At 41.9% G+C, this 18726-nt stretch overlaps 1 protein-coding gene across 2 annotated transcripts; it reads right to left on the bottom strand.

The window, feature by feature from the left end:
- Positions 1–9582: 9582 nt before the first annotated feature.
- Positions 9583–18362, bottom strand: LOC110489214 (G3BP stress granule assembly factor 1). 2 transcript variants are annotated; one of them, XM_021561843.3, is made up of 12 exons: positions 18137–18362; positions 16958–17074; positions 16626–16707; positions 16217–16390; positions 16001–16091; positions 15627–15720; positions 12922–13177; positions 12172–12273; positions 11710–11824; positions 11213–11341; positions 10760–10869; positions 9583–10396 (listed from the first exon to the last, which is right to left on the bottom strand). In XM_021561843.3, exons 2-12 carry the CDS (start codon positions 17050–17052, stop codon positions 10154–10156), a joined length of 1491 nt encoding a protein of 496 aa, XP_021417518.3. In that variant the 5' UTR covers positions 17053–17074; positions 18137–18362; the 3' UTR covers positions 9583–10153. The 2 variants fall into 2 exon arrangements, with proteins under 2 accessions (XP_021417518.3, XP_090054961.1); XM_090198835.1 differs by having other exon boundaries at positions 16846–17074; positions 18137–18245.
- Positions 18363–18726: the final 364 nt, after the last annotated feature.

Raw genomic sequence — 18726 nt, 5'->3', positions numbered from 1 at the left:
CCTAGAGAGGGACACCCTAGAGAGGGGAACCCTAGAGAGGGACACCCTAGAGAGGGGAACCCTAGAGAGGAAGACCCTAGAGAGGAAGACCCTAGAGAAAGGGAACCTAGAGAGGGAGACCTTAGAAAGAGGGAACCTAGAGAGGGACACCCTAGAGAGGGGAACCCTAGAGAGGGACACCCTAGAGAGGAAGACCCTAGAGAGAGGGACACCCTAGGGAGGGAGACCCTAGAGAGAGGGACCCTAGGGAGGGAGACCCTAGAGAGAATGAAACTCTAGAAATAGAGATCAGAATGTATACTGAACACAGAGGGTATGCTATATGAACACAGGCAATATGCTATATGAACACAGGCAATATGCTATATGAACACAGACAATATGCTATATGAACACAGACAATATGCTATATGAACACAGACAGTATGCTATATGAACACAGACAGTATGCATTCTGAACACAGACAGTATGCATTCTGAACACAGACAGTATGCATTCTGAACACAGACAGTATGCTATAGGAAACACAGAGAGTATACATTCTGAACACAGACAGTATGCATTCTGAACACAGACAGTATGCATTCTGAACACAGACAGTATGCATTCTGAACACAGACAGTATGCATTCTGAACACAGACAGTATGCATTCTGAACACAGACAGTATGCATTCTGAACACAGACAGTATGCATTCTGAACACAGACAGTATGCATTCTGAACACGGACAGTATGCATTCTGAACACAGACAGTATGCTATATGACCACAGACAGTATGCATTCTGAACACAGACAATATGCTATATGAACACAGACAGTATGCATTCTGAACACAGACAGTATGCATTCTGAACACAGACAGTATGCATTCTGAACACAGACAGTATGCATTCTGAACACAGACAGTATGCATTCTGAACACAGGCAGTATGCATTCTGAACACAGACAGTATGCATTCTGAACACAGACAGTATGCATTCTGAACACAGACAGTATGCATTCTGAACACAGACAGTATGCATTCTGAACACAGACAGTATGCATTCTGAACACAGACAGTATGCATTCTGAACACAGACAGTATGCATTCTGAACACAGACAGTATGCATTCTGAACACAGACAGTATGCATTCTGAACACAGACAGTATGCATTCTGAACACAGACAGTATGCATTCTGAACACAGACAGTATGCATTCTGAACACAGACAGTATGCATTCTGAACACAGACAGTATGCTATATGAACACAGACAGTATGCTATATGAACACAGACAGTATGCTATATGAACACAGACAGTATGCATTCTGAACACAGACAGTATGCATTCTGAACACAGACAGTATGCATTCTGAACACAGACAGTATGCTATATGAACACAGACAGTATGCATTCTGAACACAGACAGTATGCTATATGACCACAGACAGTATGCATTCTGAACACAGACAGTATGCATTCTGAACACAGACAGTATGCATTCTGAACACAGACAGTATGCATTCTGAACACAGACAGTATGCATTCTGAACACAGACAGTATGCATTCTGAACACAGACAGTATGCTATATGACCACAGACAGTATGCATTCTGAACACAGACAATATGCTATATGAACACAGACAGTATGCATTCTGAACACAGACAGTATGCATTCTGAACACAGACAGTATGCATTCTGAACACAGACAGTATGCATTCTGAACACAGACAGTATGCATTCTGAACACAGGCAGTATGCATTCTGAACACAGACAGTATGCATTCTGAACACAGACAGTATGCATTCTGAACACAGACAGTATGCATTCTGAACACAGACAGTATGCATTCTGAACACAGACAGTATGCATTCTGAACACAGACAGTATGCATTCTGAACACAGACAGTATGCATTCTGAACACAGACAGTATGCATTCTGAACACAGACAGTATGCATTCTGAACACAGACAGTATGCATTCTGAACACAGACAGTATGCATTCTGAACACAGACAGTATGCATTCTGAACACAGACAGTATGCTATATGAACACAGACAGTATGCTATATGAACACAGACAGTATGCTATATGAACACAGACAGTATGCATTCTGAACACAGACAGTATGCATTCTGAACACAGACAGTATGCATTCTGAACACAGACAGTATGCTATATGAACACAGACAGTATGCATTCTGAACACAGACAGTATGCTATATGACCACAGACAGTATGCATTCTGAACACAGACAGTATGCATTCTGAACACAGACAGTATGCATTCTGAACACAGACAGTATGCATTCTGAACACAGACAGTATGCATTCTGAACACAGACAGTATGCATTCTGAACACAGACAGTATACATTCTGAACACAGACAGTATGCTATATGACCACAGACAGTATGCATTCTGAACACAGACAGTATGCATTCTGAACACAGACAGTATGCATTCTGAACACAGACAGTATGCTATATGACCACAGACAGTATGCTATAGGAAACACAGAGAGTATGCATTCTGAACACAGACAGTATGCATTCTGAACACAGACAGTATGCATTCTGAACACAGACAGTATGCATTCTGAACACAGACAGTATGCATTCTGAACACAGACAGTATGCATTCTGAACACAGACAGTATGCATTCTGAACACAGACAGTATGCTATATGAACACAGACAGTATGCATTCTGAACACAGACAGTATGCATTCTGAACACAGACAGTATGCATTCTGAACACAGACAGTATGCATTCTGAACACAGACAGTATGCATTCTGAACACAGACAGTATGCATTCTGAACACAGACAGTATGCATTCTGAACACAGACAGTATGCATTCTGAACACAGACAGTATGCATTCTGAACACAGACAGTATGCATTCTGAACACAGACAGTATGCTATAGGAAACACAGACAGTATGCATTCTGAACACAGACAGTATGCTATAGGAAACACAGACAGTATGCATTCTGAACACAGACAGTATGCATTCTGAACACAGACAGTATGCATTCTGAACACAGACAGTATGCATTCTGAACACAGACAGTATGCTATATGAACACAGACAGTATGCATTCTGAACACAGACAGTATGCATTCTGAACACAGACAGTATGCATTCTGAACACAGACAGTATGCTATATGACCACAGACAGTATGCTATAGGAAACACAGACAGTATGCATTCTGAACACAGACAGTATGCATTCTGAACACAGACAGTATGCATTCTGAACACAGACAGTATGCTATATGAACACAGACAGTATGCTATATGAACACAGACAGTATGCATTCTGAACACAGACAGTATGCATTCTGAACACAGACAGTATGCTATATGAACACAGACAGTATGCTATATGACCACAGACAGTATGCATTCTGAACACAGACAGTATGCATTCTGAACACAGACAGTATGCATTCTGAACACAGACAGTATGCATTCTGAACACAGACAGTATGCTATATGACCACAGACAGTATGCATTCTGAACACAGACAGTATGCATTCTGAACACAGACAGTATGCATTCTGAACACAGACAGTATGCATTCTGAACACAGACAGTATGCATTCTGAACACAGACAGTATGCTATATGACCACAGACAGTATGCTATAGGAAACACAGACAGTATGCATTCTGAACACAGACAGTATGCATTCTGAACACAGACAGTATGCATTCTGACCACAGACAGTATGCATTCTGAACACAGACAGTATGCATTCTGAACACAGACAGTATGCATTCTGACCACAGACAGTATGCATTCTGAACACAGACAGTATGCATTCTGAACACAGACAGTATGCATTCTGAACACAGACAGTATGCATTCTGACCACAGACAGTATGCATTCTGAACACAGACAGTATGCATTCTGAACACAGACAGTATGCATTCTGAACACAGACAGTATGCATTCTGAACACAGACAGTATGCTATAGGAAACACAGACAGTATGCATTCTGAACACAGACAGTATGCATTCTGAACACAGACAGTATGCATTCTGAACACAGACAGTATGCATTCTGACCACAGACAGTATGCATTCTGAACACAGACAGTATGCATTCTGACCACAGACAGTATGCATTCTGAACACAGACAGTATGCATTCTGAACACAGACAGTATGCATTCTGAACACAGACAGTATGCATTCTGACCACAGACAGTATGCATTCTGAACACAGACAGTATGCTATATGAACACAGACAGTATGCATTCTGAACACAGACAGTATGCTATATGAACACAGACAGTATGCATTCTGAACACAGACAGTATGCTATATGAACACAGACAGTATGCTATATGAACACAGACAGTATGCTATATGAACACAGACAGTATGCATTCTGAACACAGACAGTATGCTATATGAACACAGACAGTATGCATTCTGAACACAGACAGTATGCTATCTGAACACAGACAGTATGCTATATGAACACAGACAGTATGCATTCTGAACACAGACAGTATGCATTCTGAACACAGACAGTATGCATTCTGAACACAGACAGTATGCATTCTGAACACAGACAGTATGCATTCTGAACACAGACAGTATGCATTCTGAACACAGACAGTATGCATTCTGAACACAGACAGTATGCATTCTGAACACAGACAGTATGCATTCTGAACACAGACAATATGCTATATGAACACAGACAGTATGCATTCTGAACACAGACAATATGCTATATGAACACAGACAGTATGCATTCTGAACACAGACAGTATGCTATATGAACACAGACAGTATGCTATATGAACACAGACAGTATGCTATATGAACACAGACATTATTCAAAATGCATTGATTAAACACTGATCTGTTTAGGTCTTTTTTTTACAGGTTTAGAGAGTAGATATTTCTGTGAAATTAAATATTATACATCGTAATTGAAAATCATGTAAACACAAAGCTCATTAGTGCAAAGCCTCCCTATAGGTTTCAAGTGAACAGCATCTATCTATATTATACGCATGATTCTGTATTATGTTTCATGTTTTGTGTGGACCCCAGGAAGAGTAGCTTCTGCTTTTACAACAGCTAATGGGGATCCTAATAAAATACTACATACCAAAAATGGGATCCAAATAAAATACCAAAATACAATGTGAAGGATGTCAGTTTCCCTCTTATAGCCCAATGAATGCAAAGGGTCTGATGGTGATGTGCCTAGCAATCCAATAAGAAGCACTTTGGATGCATTTAGACAGCCCGCCCAATTTTGATATACTTTTTTCACTAATTGGTATTTTGACTAATCAGATCAGCTCTGAAAAAGATCTGGTGTGAAAAGATTTGATGTGATGGGTCAAAAGACCCATGTGAGGAAAAAATATCATAAATGGGCTGTCTGCCTTAATATGGCCTCTATAAACATGTTTCCATCCAACCGTTTCATGTGGGTGAATTATCTGATGCATGAAAAACGTCACGACATGGCTAACGGAAACAGGATATGCCAGTACAATTTTATAACTGCCGACAGTCAATTTGTTCATCATTTTTTCACATATTTTTGTGTAGATAAAATTAATTGTGCGAAAAAAATGCGTTGGAAACGCCTTTATCTCCAAATATTTATATAATAAACATCATATTGAAGTAAACTTGGAGTCACGCAATGTTGTGTTGTGTGGTCCTCACAATATTAATCGGGAAACCATGCAGTTTATTATGCTACAGATTAAATAAATGATTATGAACTTCACAGGGTGGTGAATGTGCACACTATGAGCTTGATGCTCATCAAAAATATATATATTTTTTTCTGGTGACATGATGATGCTTAAATATCATATTCTGGTGACATGATGACGCTTGGCTGCCATTTGACAAATAAAACACATATCGCTCTTACCCATTATAATGTCATAATGCCATAATGCAGGTAGTTAACCCGCACTGTGTCTGCGAGCTGTTGGTTAGAGCGCACATAGCAATACCAGAGTGGGCACGTTTTCTAAATAACACAACCGTTTTTGTGACAAAACCATCAGTAGAATTGAAAAAGCCATTAAATTGTATTTTTAAATCAGTAAAATGTAATTTAACCGCAAAATTATTGTTTATGCGTCATCACGCACAGCTTTCCATTTGGGACATAAACGAGCTCTCTCTAATCTACCTACCTCCAATAAACATATTAAGTTATGATGTAAAACAAAATCTCACCACACACGGTGACTGACTGAACTTCCTTCTCCTAAACACACAAGCGCAGGTTTCCATTAACCAAGGTTTTTTTTTTTTTTTTACAAAAGCGATGTCGCAACAAAAAAAATCTTGCGATATGTGTAATGGAAACGTCAGATATAGGATGCATTTTTATCTGTTCGACAGGGGTGGATTTTTCTTTTGGTCGAGCCTTCTTTATTGCGACATGATGGAAACAATATTTTTCAATAAATAATTATTGCCGAATAATTTTGAAGGTACATGGGCACGTCATGTCGTCACTTCACGATAACGCTCCACTTCACATTTGATTCTAAATGCCTGAACTTCCTCCACTGTAATGTGATATTTTTAGCTGTTGGATGATGATGACCCATTAAAGGACTGGGCTCAATCATACGCCCTAAATGGCAGCCTATTTCCTATCAAGTGCACTACTTACCCCATAGGGCTATGGGAAATAGTAGTGCACTATATAGGGAATAATGTGTCTTTTGGGACATTGTCATAGCTCTGACTCCTCTGCCCTTGTTCAAGTGAGTGGGTAACAACTCACTGCCCATCCCCCACCCCCTCTCCCAGACCACCCCGTTGCAGAAACAGTATACTACAGGGGGACTCATTGGAATGACATTACAGCTGACACTGAAAACCACCCCGGGGCCTGAAAAGCCAGTGAAACATGAAGGCTTTGACAGACATTTGTTTCACAGTGTTTGAAATCAGAGCATTAGCATGTTTTTTGTGACCCTGCAAATGCTCCCTAAAATAAGTAATCTGTTTTAGTTGTGTTGATGGTGATGACTAAACCTTTGTGATTTCGCCCCATGATAATGAAGCCTTTTACACTTCTTCCCACGCCAGGATGTGAATGCTAATAGATTCAAACAGTATTAATGAGAGTCTTGATTGCCTCCAACGTGTTTGTGTTTGCTTGACTGCATTCCTGTGTGTGTGTGTGTGTGTGTGTGTGTGTGTGTGTGTGTGTGTGTGTGTGTGTGTGTGTGTGTGTGTGTGACCCAAATGGCGTCCTATTCCCATAGACCCTGGTCAAAAAGTAGTGCACTATGTAGGGAATAAGATGCCATTTTGGGAAGGGTTTGTCCAGCTGGAGGGCCTTATGCTCAGAGGGTTGTTGCCAGCTGTAGCAGGATATTCTCAGCCCATGTGGGTCACAGGGTGGGGGTGCCAAATAGGATACGACCGATACACCCTGAGAGGTTACGTTGCATCCTCCTCCACATCATGAATACTAATGAACACAGTATCTGGCCACCTGCTGGAAGACCTTGTCCTTGTTAGTGAGGAAATCTTCAGGACCCTTTGCTGGGGGTGTATTCATTAGAGCACACTGTAGCCACCCTGTTTCAACCTAAGTTCAGGTAGTACCACCCTGTTTCAACCTAAGTTCAGGTAGTACCACCCTGTTTCAACCTAAGTTCAGGTAGTACCACCCTGTTTCAACCTAAGTTCAGGTAGTACCACCCTGTTTCAACCCTAAACCCTAAATATATTGATTATATTCTTCTTACTATACAATCATAATATAAAATAATGGCACAGGATTTAAGCACGTCTTGTCTGCTAAATGAACAACCCTACGGCATGGTGCAAAGCCAGATAACATACAGTGGGCCAGCTCATATTCTGTTCTTTTGAAATACATTTTCTTCATATCATGTTTCTTTAGAATAGTTATTGTGATAGTGTATATTAAATGGCTTTATTTGTCTTCTAAAGGTGCGCATCAGCAGTTTGTACGCGGCTTATACAGTGGGGCAAAAAAGTATTTAGTCAGCCACCAATTGTGCAAGTTCTCCCACTTAAAAAGATGAGAGAGGCCTGTAATTTTCATCATAGGTACACTTCAACTATGACAGACAAAATGAGAAGAAAAAAAAAATCCAGAAAATCACTTTGTAGGATTTATTTGCAAATTATGGTGGAAAATAAGTATTTGGTCAATAACAAAAGTTCATAGGGCATCATTTTAAATAAGAATTTGTTCTTAACTGACTTGCCTAGTTAAATAAAGGATTTTAAAAAATCATCCCAAAGGTGTTTGATGGGGTTGAGGACAGGGCTCTGTGCAGGCCAGTAAAATTCTTCCAAACTCAACAAAGCAACAGTTATTGTGCTGACGTTGCACCCAGAGGCAGTTTGGAACTCGGTAGTGAGTGTTGTAACCGAGGACAGACATGTGACCTTGTGACCTACCACTTAGGCTTTGATGCTCCTAGACGTTTCCACTCCAAAATAAAAGCACTTACAGTTGACCGGGGCAGCTCTAGCAGGGCAGAAATTTGACAAACTGACTTGTTGGAAAGATAGCATCCTATGACGGTGCCACTTTGAAAGTCACAGAGCTCTTCAGTACGGGCCATTCTACTGCCAATGTTGGCCTATGGAGATTGCATGGCTGTGTGCTCAATTTTATACACTGGTCTGCAATGGGTGTGGCTGAAATAGCTAAATCCACTAATTTGAAGGGGTGTCCACATACTTGTGTGTGTATATATACTTGTGTGTGTGTGTATATATATATATATATATATATATATAGTGTAGGTTGACCTATTCAATTACAGTCAAGGTAATCCCAAAGAGGGTGTTGGCCTGACAATGGTGTGCCCTTTGAAACCCTATGATAGATACAGATGCTCCTGAATAGCACTATAATATGTTATATATATATATAATACTGATTTGACCCATGCCATGGCTATTGTGTACTGTACCAAAGCATCTGTTTTGATGAAGTCCTCCAGAGCCGCCTGTCGTCCATTGCAGTCGGCAATTTCCTCTTCCGTTTGGTGCCGTTCTTAAACTAGTCCACGTGATCTCTAGTTTACATGAACATGCTGTTAAAATGGTTAGCATTGATTTCCATCCGATGTAGGAAACACTGTGTTGACCCTACAAGAGAAGGAAAACTACTTCTTGTAAATGAGACGGAAAAACAGACGTACATCTTAGCAACACATTTGCTCGGTGATAAAATAATGACTTCCTTAATCCTCTTGGTTCCTGTGCGGAACATAAGGCATCGACTACAGGAGTGCCACTGCTTCTGATCTTCTGTCTTTTTTTTTGGGGGGGGGGGGGGGGGGGGGGGAGGCATCTCTTTCACGGTTCGTTGCCAGGTTTCCTTAGGGCGGCCACAGTTCCTTTCCTCATAATGAACAAGGGCTGATTTCCTGGACACAAATTAAGCCTCATCTTGCACTAAAAAGCAAGCTCATTGGACATCTCCAGACATGCTTTATAGTCCAGAAGTAGGACTAATGTGTGTCCAGGAAACCAGCCCATAAAGATGAACTCGATGTATAGACTACAGAAGTCAGGTTTAAAACAGTAAAACATGTTTATTCAGTTCTCTCATCAGCTGATTTGTCATGATGAAGTGCATCAGTAGTGAAAGGCAGACCGGATTTGTTACATGCTCGATAATAACCATTTACAACCATGATTCAACTTCACAATTTAAAATAAAACCATTACTTGCATTTGACCTGAAAAGACAATGGTAGCAATACACAGGACTGCCCAAGCAGTACATACACGTTCCTTTAAGAAACAGGGAGAGAACGCCAAAACCAAACTGGGCTGTTCCAATTCAACTAGTTAGTTTAAGACCCTTTTTAAATTATTCTTTTTTTTTTAACTTTCAAAACAAATTCAAGTTCAGGATGATGTAAAAGATGAGGAGAAAAGCCCAGATCATGTCAAAGTCAGGAGAAAAGGAGAGATGGATCACATTCCAGAATCCCAAGGAACAAAACAAAACGCGAAGGGAGGGAGGGATGTAGAAGCCATCTTTGTTTTATAATACTCGAAGAGTTGGGGCAACTGACATCAGCAGTAGTAGTAGTAGTAACTGGCATGGTAGGACATCAGACCAACTTCAGAGTGACATTCACTGACGAGGTCCCATGTAGCGACCTCCTTCACTGGGTCCAGTACCTCGTCCAGAGCCAAAGCTGGGTTTCTGTGCCATGCCACCCCTGGTGGGGGGGCCCCTGGGCCCTCCTATCCTCTCTCGGGGCCCTCCGGGGCCACCTGGACCTCTGGGGCGGATGTCTCGCCGATCCCCTTCCCGGGCGGAGCGCGTCTTCTTTTCCTCCACGTTCAGTCGGACATCGCCTCTGAACTTAATGGGCTACAAATGAAAGAGGACTGTTAGTATATTAACTAATTTAAATGATCAAAAACTGTAAAGATCAGAGTGGGCTTTTAGAAAGGATCGTCTGTACATGCATTAAGAATTTTTTGAATGACATGTACTGCTTCCAAAACAGACATGGGAATGTGAAGCACCTTTCAATCATCATTGAAATGGAGCCGAAGGCTTGACAAAGTGGAGCCGAAGGCTTGACAAAGTGGAGCCGAAGGCTTGACAAAATGGAGCCGAAGGCTTGACAAAATGGAGCCGAAGGCTTGACAAAATGGAGCAGAGTTCATCAAAACAGCATGTTGGTAATTAAAACACTCAGGCTTAACATAATGTAAAAATAATTAGTACCCGGTTGCTTAGGATTTTCTGTACAGGTTCCGAATCGTCAAACACCACAAACCCAAAGTTAGGAAGCTTTCCTCCGCTGTTGATCCGTAGCTCAAGCACAGTACCATACTCTGTAGGGGGAACCAGATCATATTCAAATGACACAACACTTTCAACCAATCAATTACCTCCATCAGTTGCTGCAAAGCATTCTGTGTTCTGTTGCAGAGACGCAGATCATTTAAAATTAGAAAGATCAATGATTCTAATAAATTATGTCTAACTGTTTTACAGGTCATTTGTGGACTATGATCAATTAAGACTATCCATCTAAAATGTGGTACTACTACACCCCAGGACTGATTACCATGTGCTGTCCCTATTTAAATCAATTATTTGCCAGTTGAAACCATACAAAGCCATTAATTCAAAAGCTTTTTTGCAGACCATTAAAAATAAAAAGAGGGACATTACGTTGGAAAAACTCCTTGAGCTCTGCCTTGTCCACATCATGAGGAACGTTTCCTACAAAGAGCTGGTGAGCGTCTGGATACCGCACCACACGGCCAACCTCCGACGACTCTCCCTGCTCTCCTTCCCGCACTGCAGACCAAGAGCAGAGAACCGACAGAGGCATGAGAGGAGATCACTTTAGGTCACGCATACACGCCTGATGTTTCTTCAAAGAATAAGCACTACACACACACACACTAACAGACAGACAGACAGATTCCCATTCAGAGTTCAGACTAACAGACAGGGTTACATCCAACGTAGACAGCATACTGTAGCAAATATATATATTTTTTTTTACAACGGAAAACAAATCTGTGTTCTTATTGGACGAGAGGTAAGGTAGTACATCACAGTTGCACTTCATTTCGATACATTTTCTACATCCTGAAGATGATCCAGCTTCCTGGTGGATGGTACCGTGTGTTGGGGGCGAGATGTTATCCGGTGGATCATACCTCCAGGTCGGGGTCCTCTGACTGGTGGGGGGCCGGGTCTTGCTTCCCGTGGTCTCTGGTCTCCTCTCGGTTGTGTTCTCTGTGCTGCGGCTTCTGTTTTCACCTCCACCCTGGGCTAAAGCACCAAGACAAGACCCTGAGAAACCAGGCTAGAAGACCAAGACAACAAGGCTCCAAGCTAAATCACTAGTTGATTGTGTTCGTTGTCCTTTTTAAGAGGAACATTGACTTTAAAAAAAGTCACACGTAAATGTTAATTATACCTAATCATAAATATAGTGCATGTGGTCTTTCAACTGGTTGGATACATACAAGATGTGTAATAGGTGATTTTTAATCGCCTTAGTAACCAATATAGAATGTGTGGTTGTTTCTTCTGCTGGTATTTAATACATCATGTCTGCTACAGGAGGACTGTTTTTTTTTTTTACACAGAGAAAATAACATTGTATGTTAACATACCGGTGCTGAGGGAACTTTGACGACGTGAGGGGGGATGCCAGAGACGGGGACAACGCCGCTAGGGGGAAGGTTCTTACTGGTGACAGACGCCCAGGAGAAAGGCTTGAGGAGAGACCAAACAGACGTTATTAAATCAAGCTGAATGAGGTCTGGTAGCTGTACAGGGAAACCACTAGAAGCTACCTTTTTATTTTACCTTTATTTTACTAGGCAAGTCAGTTAAGAACAAATTCTTATTTTCAATGACGGCCTAGGAACAGTGGGACAACTGCCTGTTCAGGGGAAGAACGACAGATTTGTACCTTGTCAGCTCGGGGGTTTGAACTTGCAACCTTCCGGTTACTAGCGCATTTACATGTGACTAGGCTACCCTGCCACCCAAACATCAAGGGTCAAAGGAAGGAATTTCTCAGCAATAGTAGTTAATCTAGAAAATTAGCTAGTAGTTAATCTAGAAAATTAGCTAGTAGTTAATCTAGAAAATTAGCTAGTAGTTCATCTAGAAAATTAGCTAGTAGTTAATCTAGAAAATTAGCTAATCAAAGCTGATGCAACCAAAATGGTTCTTAAACCAAACTGGAATAATCAGAGGTGTAGACAAGTCACATATTGCCTAGTGACCTCTACAGTGGATAACCAGCCAAAACACAGCATCCAGAGAGGAATAGACAGCCAGGTCACACAAAGAAGGAATCACAACCACCATGTTGACATGACCACAGCGTAGCCAACAGAAGGGTTGAGACCTACCCGGTTATCTTCAGCGGGTGCGGGGGCAGGGTCAGCAGTGGCAGAGGGGAGGGGCGAGGAGACTGGACACTGCTCTCCCTGCTCCTCTGTGGCGTGTTCCTGCTGCTGCAGGGTCTCTGGCTCCAGGTCCCCTGGCTCCAGGTCCCGTTTTCCATCCACCACGTTTTGCTCCGCCTCTGGCTCCGCCTCCGCCTCAGGTTCTGCCTCAGGCTCTGGGGTTAAAGCCACCTCTTCCTCTGGTCTCTTGGCCTCGGTGCTGATATAACCCAGACACACACGTCTAATATTAACCCAAGCATAGACTAGAATGAAGTGGCACTAAATAAGTTGCAAGTAATTTATTGGGTAAACCACCACTATTTCGCATCACAGAAAAGCCAATAAATGAAATGTGACATCTAAATTGTCTGGGGGGGGGCGCAGTGCAAAATAATGTTTCCAGTAAAAGTGCAATATGTACCATGTAAAAAAGCTAACATTTAAGTTCCTTGCTCAGAACATATGAAAGCTGGTGGTTCCTTTTAACATGAGTCCTCCAGCTAAGAGGTTTCAGGTTGTAGTTATTATAGGACTATATCTCTATACCATTTGTATTTCATATACCCTTGACTATTGGATGTTCTTATAGGCACTAGAGTATTGCCAGCCTAATCTCCGGAGGTGATAGGCTTGAAGTCATAAACAGCGCTGTGTTTCAAGCATTGCTAAGAGCTGCTGGCAAACGCAGTAAAGTGCTGTTTGAATGAATGCTTAAGCCTGCTGCTGCCTACCACTGATGTCAAACTGCTCTTAAACTTAATTATAATAAACACAGAAATACGAGCTTAATATGGTCAAACCCAGAAACTATCATTTCGAAAACAAAACGTTTATTCTTTAAGTAAACCCTCCCCCAACCCGGACAACACTGGGCCAAACACTCCCCTAACCCGGAGGGCACTGGGCCAAACCCTCCCCTAACCCGGACGGCACTGGGCCAAACCCTCCCCTAACCCGGACGGCGCTGGGCCAAACCCTCCCCTAACCCGGACGGCGCTGGGCCAAACCCTCCCCTAACCCGGACGGCGCTGGGCCAAACCCTCCCCTAACCCGGACGACGCTGGGCCAAACCCTCCCCTAACCCGGACGACGCTGGGCCAAACCCTCCCCTAACCCGGACGACGCTGGGCCAAACCCTCCCCTAACCCGGACGACGCTGGGCCAAACCCTCCCCTAACCCGGACGACGCTGGGCCAAACCCTCCCCTAACCCGGACGACGCTGGGCCAAACCCTCCCCTAACCCGGACGACGCTGGGCCAAACCCTCCCCTAACCCGGACGACGCTGGGCCACAGGTCTTCCGGTTGAGGCCGAATGCAACAGAACCTGGACTCAAACCCAGAATATCTAGTGACACAGCTAGCACTACCTTAGACCACCGCGCCACTCAGGAGGCCCCTAGATTGCGCCTTCCTGAGAACAAAGTAACGAGGCTGATGGATATCGTATGCTGCTTTAATAAAGGAGTGGGACAGTTTTGATTTCCCAACAGCAGCGGCTCACTGAGCAGGCCAAGGACAGTCGCAAATTAGAGACAAATTGTGTTGGTCAGGACAGTTGTAGAAGTTCTGCTCCCCTAGGCAAGATCAACATGTGCTGCCCGTTTCATGTATAGCAGTCTATAAAGATTTGGAATGGATTGATAGACAAGATGATGTGCAATCGGTGCATTTCAGTTGAGCGTATTCAGCAGCCAACTGCCCATAGTACGAAACTGTCGTCAATAGGTCACGTGTAATCACATGACCTCACAATAGTTCAAATTACAATAAGCATAACATTTATTAACATCCTCCAGTAGAAATGTAAACCTATAACACGGTTGTCCAAATTTGATTGGACAACATCAGTGTAAGAACTTCTTAAATTTTGTGGCTGTCTAGTGTTCCCTTTCATTTGCTGTGGTGCTGAATTGCAACGGGAATGGGGCGGACCAGCCCGGGTCATAGCTAGAAGGGATATAGATTGTCAAATGAACGTTAAAAAAAAAAAGTTTCATTTTAGCTAACCCTATTCCTAATTCTCCAAACATGCTCTGTAAATACTCCTAACCTGATACGAAAAGTCAAATCTGATGTTAATTCGACAAGCTGGATCCATTCTAGCCATGACCAGCCTGCTCTAGCGTTCGCAGACAGCCAGATGTGGTTATTTATTTAAAAAATGAAATGTCAAGGCTAAATTAAATTAGACCTAGAGTGTACTTGAAAACCCACGCAGTTTTGTTATTTATTAATTTAAAATGTTTATACAAATAGCCTACAGGACAAATAATATATTTGGAGTTATGGTGTAGTACTGTCTAGGTGACTTGTTCCTTCTAGGTTAAATGTTTGTTTATGATATATAGCTGGGATGAAGATTCAACGGTCAATGTTTTGCTTTTCAATAAAAACCTGTCATGATGGTATAAGAACATAGTTCTACCCTTTACATTCTGTTAAGATTAATTACGATCATCTAAAATAAATAAATAAATAAATAAATAAATAAATAAAATATATATATATATATATATATATTGAGCACCATGGGTGGACACCTCTCTCTGATAAAAGGCATGTTTGCCACCATTCATGTTATAGTATTACAGACTTAACATTGAGGATGAAAAGTGGAATAGGATTGCTGATGCAGTCAAGACTAAGATAGATACGTTTCCTTACCAAGGTGTCTGTTTGTAGAAGGCTGCAGCCTCTTCCTGGGCCACCTCAGGTGATGGTACTCTCTCCTCCATCTCCTCCACATCCTCATCAGACTCTGAAACACCAAGAACATGACCGAGTGCCAATTACAGAAGTTTTAGAGCGAAATTAAATACCTGTTACCTTTTAGTCATTTAGCAGATGCTTCTATATACCTAAACGGTGAAGGCATATTATTCATAATAGTAGCGTTGACCCAGAGGTACAAAGCACCGCAATGGAGTTCAATAAGAGCAACACCTCTAACCATTATGTATTAGTCACGAGACACAAATTACATAAGAAACCAAAACAAGCCAAATGTAAAGAAGCTTCCTAATCTTTAACTGGCTCACCTTCAGGGGGTTCTGAGTCAGAATCCCCAAACACTTCGTCTTGGTAACGGAACACATCGTTGTGAACGTAGAACTTGTTTGTTACAGTGCCCTGAAACACCAAGGTCATTGAGTTTAAAACAATTAATCCTTTAACTGAACTGGACACCAATACATAAATGAAAAACGTTTCAAGGACAAATTTCCAATGTTCCTCTATACAGTTGAAGGACCTACCTCAGGGGCCAGCACGAATGTCTGCATGAATTTGCGCATGGGCTGCATGTCGTTGGACAGCTCCCCCATCACTTGCACCACGACGCCCTCGTTCAAGGTCGCATGGGCGTCCACATGTCTGATCTTGGTGTGGCAGTCACGAAAGTTCAGCGCCAACACTTTTTTATGGATCTCCTTTATACGGAAATAAAGACCTTGATGAGAATCTCAAACTTAAAATGTGTTAGACTTGTATCAGAAAACCTAACTGACATTATATTACCCATCTTTAATATGAACATACTGATAGATCTTTGCCATAAAATCATGTGTGGATGTGTCGCGTTGGATATTTTACAAAGGAAACATATAATACTGCTTCACGAAGTGATGCAAATATAATTTGGGGATATTGTATTGCAGTACTCACCGACTGTCCATAGACTGATTCAACCGGTTTGCCATTGTTGTCCAGACCTCCATGTACATAGGAGGAATTTTTCCCATAAAACCTAAAACAAAAAACATTTAAAATCAGTTATTTCTCATCTTTGTAGTAGAGGGATAGATAACCCATTAATATATTAAAGCAGATCACAATGGAACAGATACTGTTTGGGAACAATTTTCTAGTACTGTACTGGCTTTACCTGTGCAGGTAGTCGGGTGACTGGTTGAGTAGTGTGTAGTACTGTATTGGCTTTACCTGCGCAGGTAGTCAGGTGCCTGGTTGAGTATTGTGTAGTACTGTATTAGCTTTACCTGTGCAGGTAGTCGGGTGCCTGGTTGAGTAGTGTGTAGTACTGTCGGACAAACTCCCGCCCCACGAGCTGGGCACTTGGTTTCTCCATCACCATTTCTTTGGTCAGCTGAAGAGAACTGAAACAAGGTGTGGTTGTCATGGTGTGGATAATGGAGTCTGATCTGTACCAGTCACCATCCGTGTCTGTTCTGTCTGACAAACCCGGCAAGCCACATCACCCAGCTATTTATTTAGCCAATCGTGGCGACAAGAAACGTTAACATTAGCACAAACGTTACAGGAGGCTGTGCAAGAGCATCATTTGCATTCAATCTAATCTATTGGATGACTAGCTCGCTAGACATCTAGTCAATTCAACCAATAATAGGTTTCAGTTTATAGTAGTATGAAATTAATTACAGGAGACAAATGAGTCGCCCAGACCCACCCAGTTAAACTGTCTAACGTTATTTAGCTAAGCTGTGCTTCAAGGGTTTTATGCCCAGAAAGGCCCGACTGCAACACTGGTCACGTCATCGACAGAAAAACAATGTTATCGAAATGTAACGATTTTGGCCGGTTATGTCGATGGCCAGACAACTATATCTTATTACCCAAATGAACTCGGACAGCTGAAAATAGCGAACTACGATATATTGTATCACCAACACGTGTGGTAAATACAATGCTAACTAACTAGCTAGCTAATTAGCCAAGGTTAGCCACGGCTCCTTTTCGCTCAGTTTATTTAAAACTAGCAAAATATTTAGTTACCGAAACGTAGCAGACTAAACAGCAGCCGACTGATAATCTTCGACGTCAAAACTGATATCATAAACATTTGAACAGACAAACATCGCTAACTGGGCAGCCATGGCTCGCTAGGGGAAAGGCCAGTCTTTCAACCACCCCAGTCGGATTAGTTGGCCATTTCGACGGTCCACTCGACTGACTGATTTAACCCACGTCACCCGATGTAAGTCTAATTTCGTGGCACAATCAAATAATTTAAGACAAGTATGTACTAGCTAGGTGACGTTAGTTAACTGGCTAGTTAGCACAACTAAAAATGACTTAGCTTTTATCATGCTAACTAGCGTTAATAAGCTTACTAGTTAGCATCAAACAGCGCCTTAATAAGATTACAAATATTACTGCAGCGGATATTTATTCAATAATTTCAAACAGGGTTTACTTACCAGGAGGCAATTGTTAAAAATGGTTTATTAAAAAATATATATATGTGTGATTTCACTGAATCACCTCCGCTCTGCCAGGCGGTAACTAGAAAGATTGTTCTAGCAGGGCAACGCAAAACGTGTTCGGCTGCTCTTTTACCGGTCTCAAACGTGGAACGTGGACAACCTACCCAGAATTTACAGTCTTAGATGCACGAACCAATGAATTTACTGCGAGAGGAAATATGTCGCCAATCAAACGCAAAAGCAGTTTAGTGAACAACCAATCGTCGTGGAGTATGTGTAGCCCTGTCAGTCTAAATGTAGCCAATAGGAAACGAGTGTGATGGATTCCGATTATGGGTATGATTGGTTAAACATTTTACCGAGCGGCACACGCTGGATCATGCCCCGATCGAAATTAATGGGCGCGTTTTTCGCTGCATTGATTTAACACTCCCACCACACATTTTTTATTTATTTATTGAACCTTTATTTTATTAACAGGAAGTCGTGCTGAGATGAGCCCTGTATACACACCAATACACACCAAACACATCAATAGGCTGGCTATACATTCTGTATATACACATTTAACATTTTAGTCGTTT

This window comes from Oncorhynchus mykiss, chromosome 14, assembly GCF_057628025.1.
Source record: "Oncorhynchus mykiss isolate SJ-2025 chromosome 14, ASM5762802v1, whole genome shotgun sequence".
NCBI classification, from domain to species: Eukaryota; Metazoa; Chordata; class Actinopteri; order Salmoniformes; family Salmonidae; genus Oncorhynchus; species Oncorhynchus mykiss.
The sequence above is the reverse complement of the archived record's forward strand: the minus strand, read 5'-3'. Positions and strand labels throughout refer to the sequence as shown.

Coding starts and splice junctions, on each gene's coding strand:
- LOC110489214 (XM_021561843.3), bottom strand. CDS start 17,052: ATGGTGATGGAGAAACCAAGTGCCCAGCTCGTGGGGCGGGAGTTTGTC. Junction 13,178..15,626: donor TTCTACAAACAGACACCTTG/GTAAGGAAACGT, acceptor GGGTTATATCAG/CACCGAGGCCAAGAGACCAG. Junction 10,397..10,759: donor AGAAAATCCTAAGCAACCGG/GTACTAATTATT, acceptor TTTCATTTGTAG/CCCATTAAGTTCAGAGGCGA.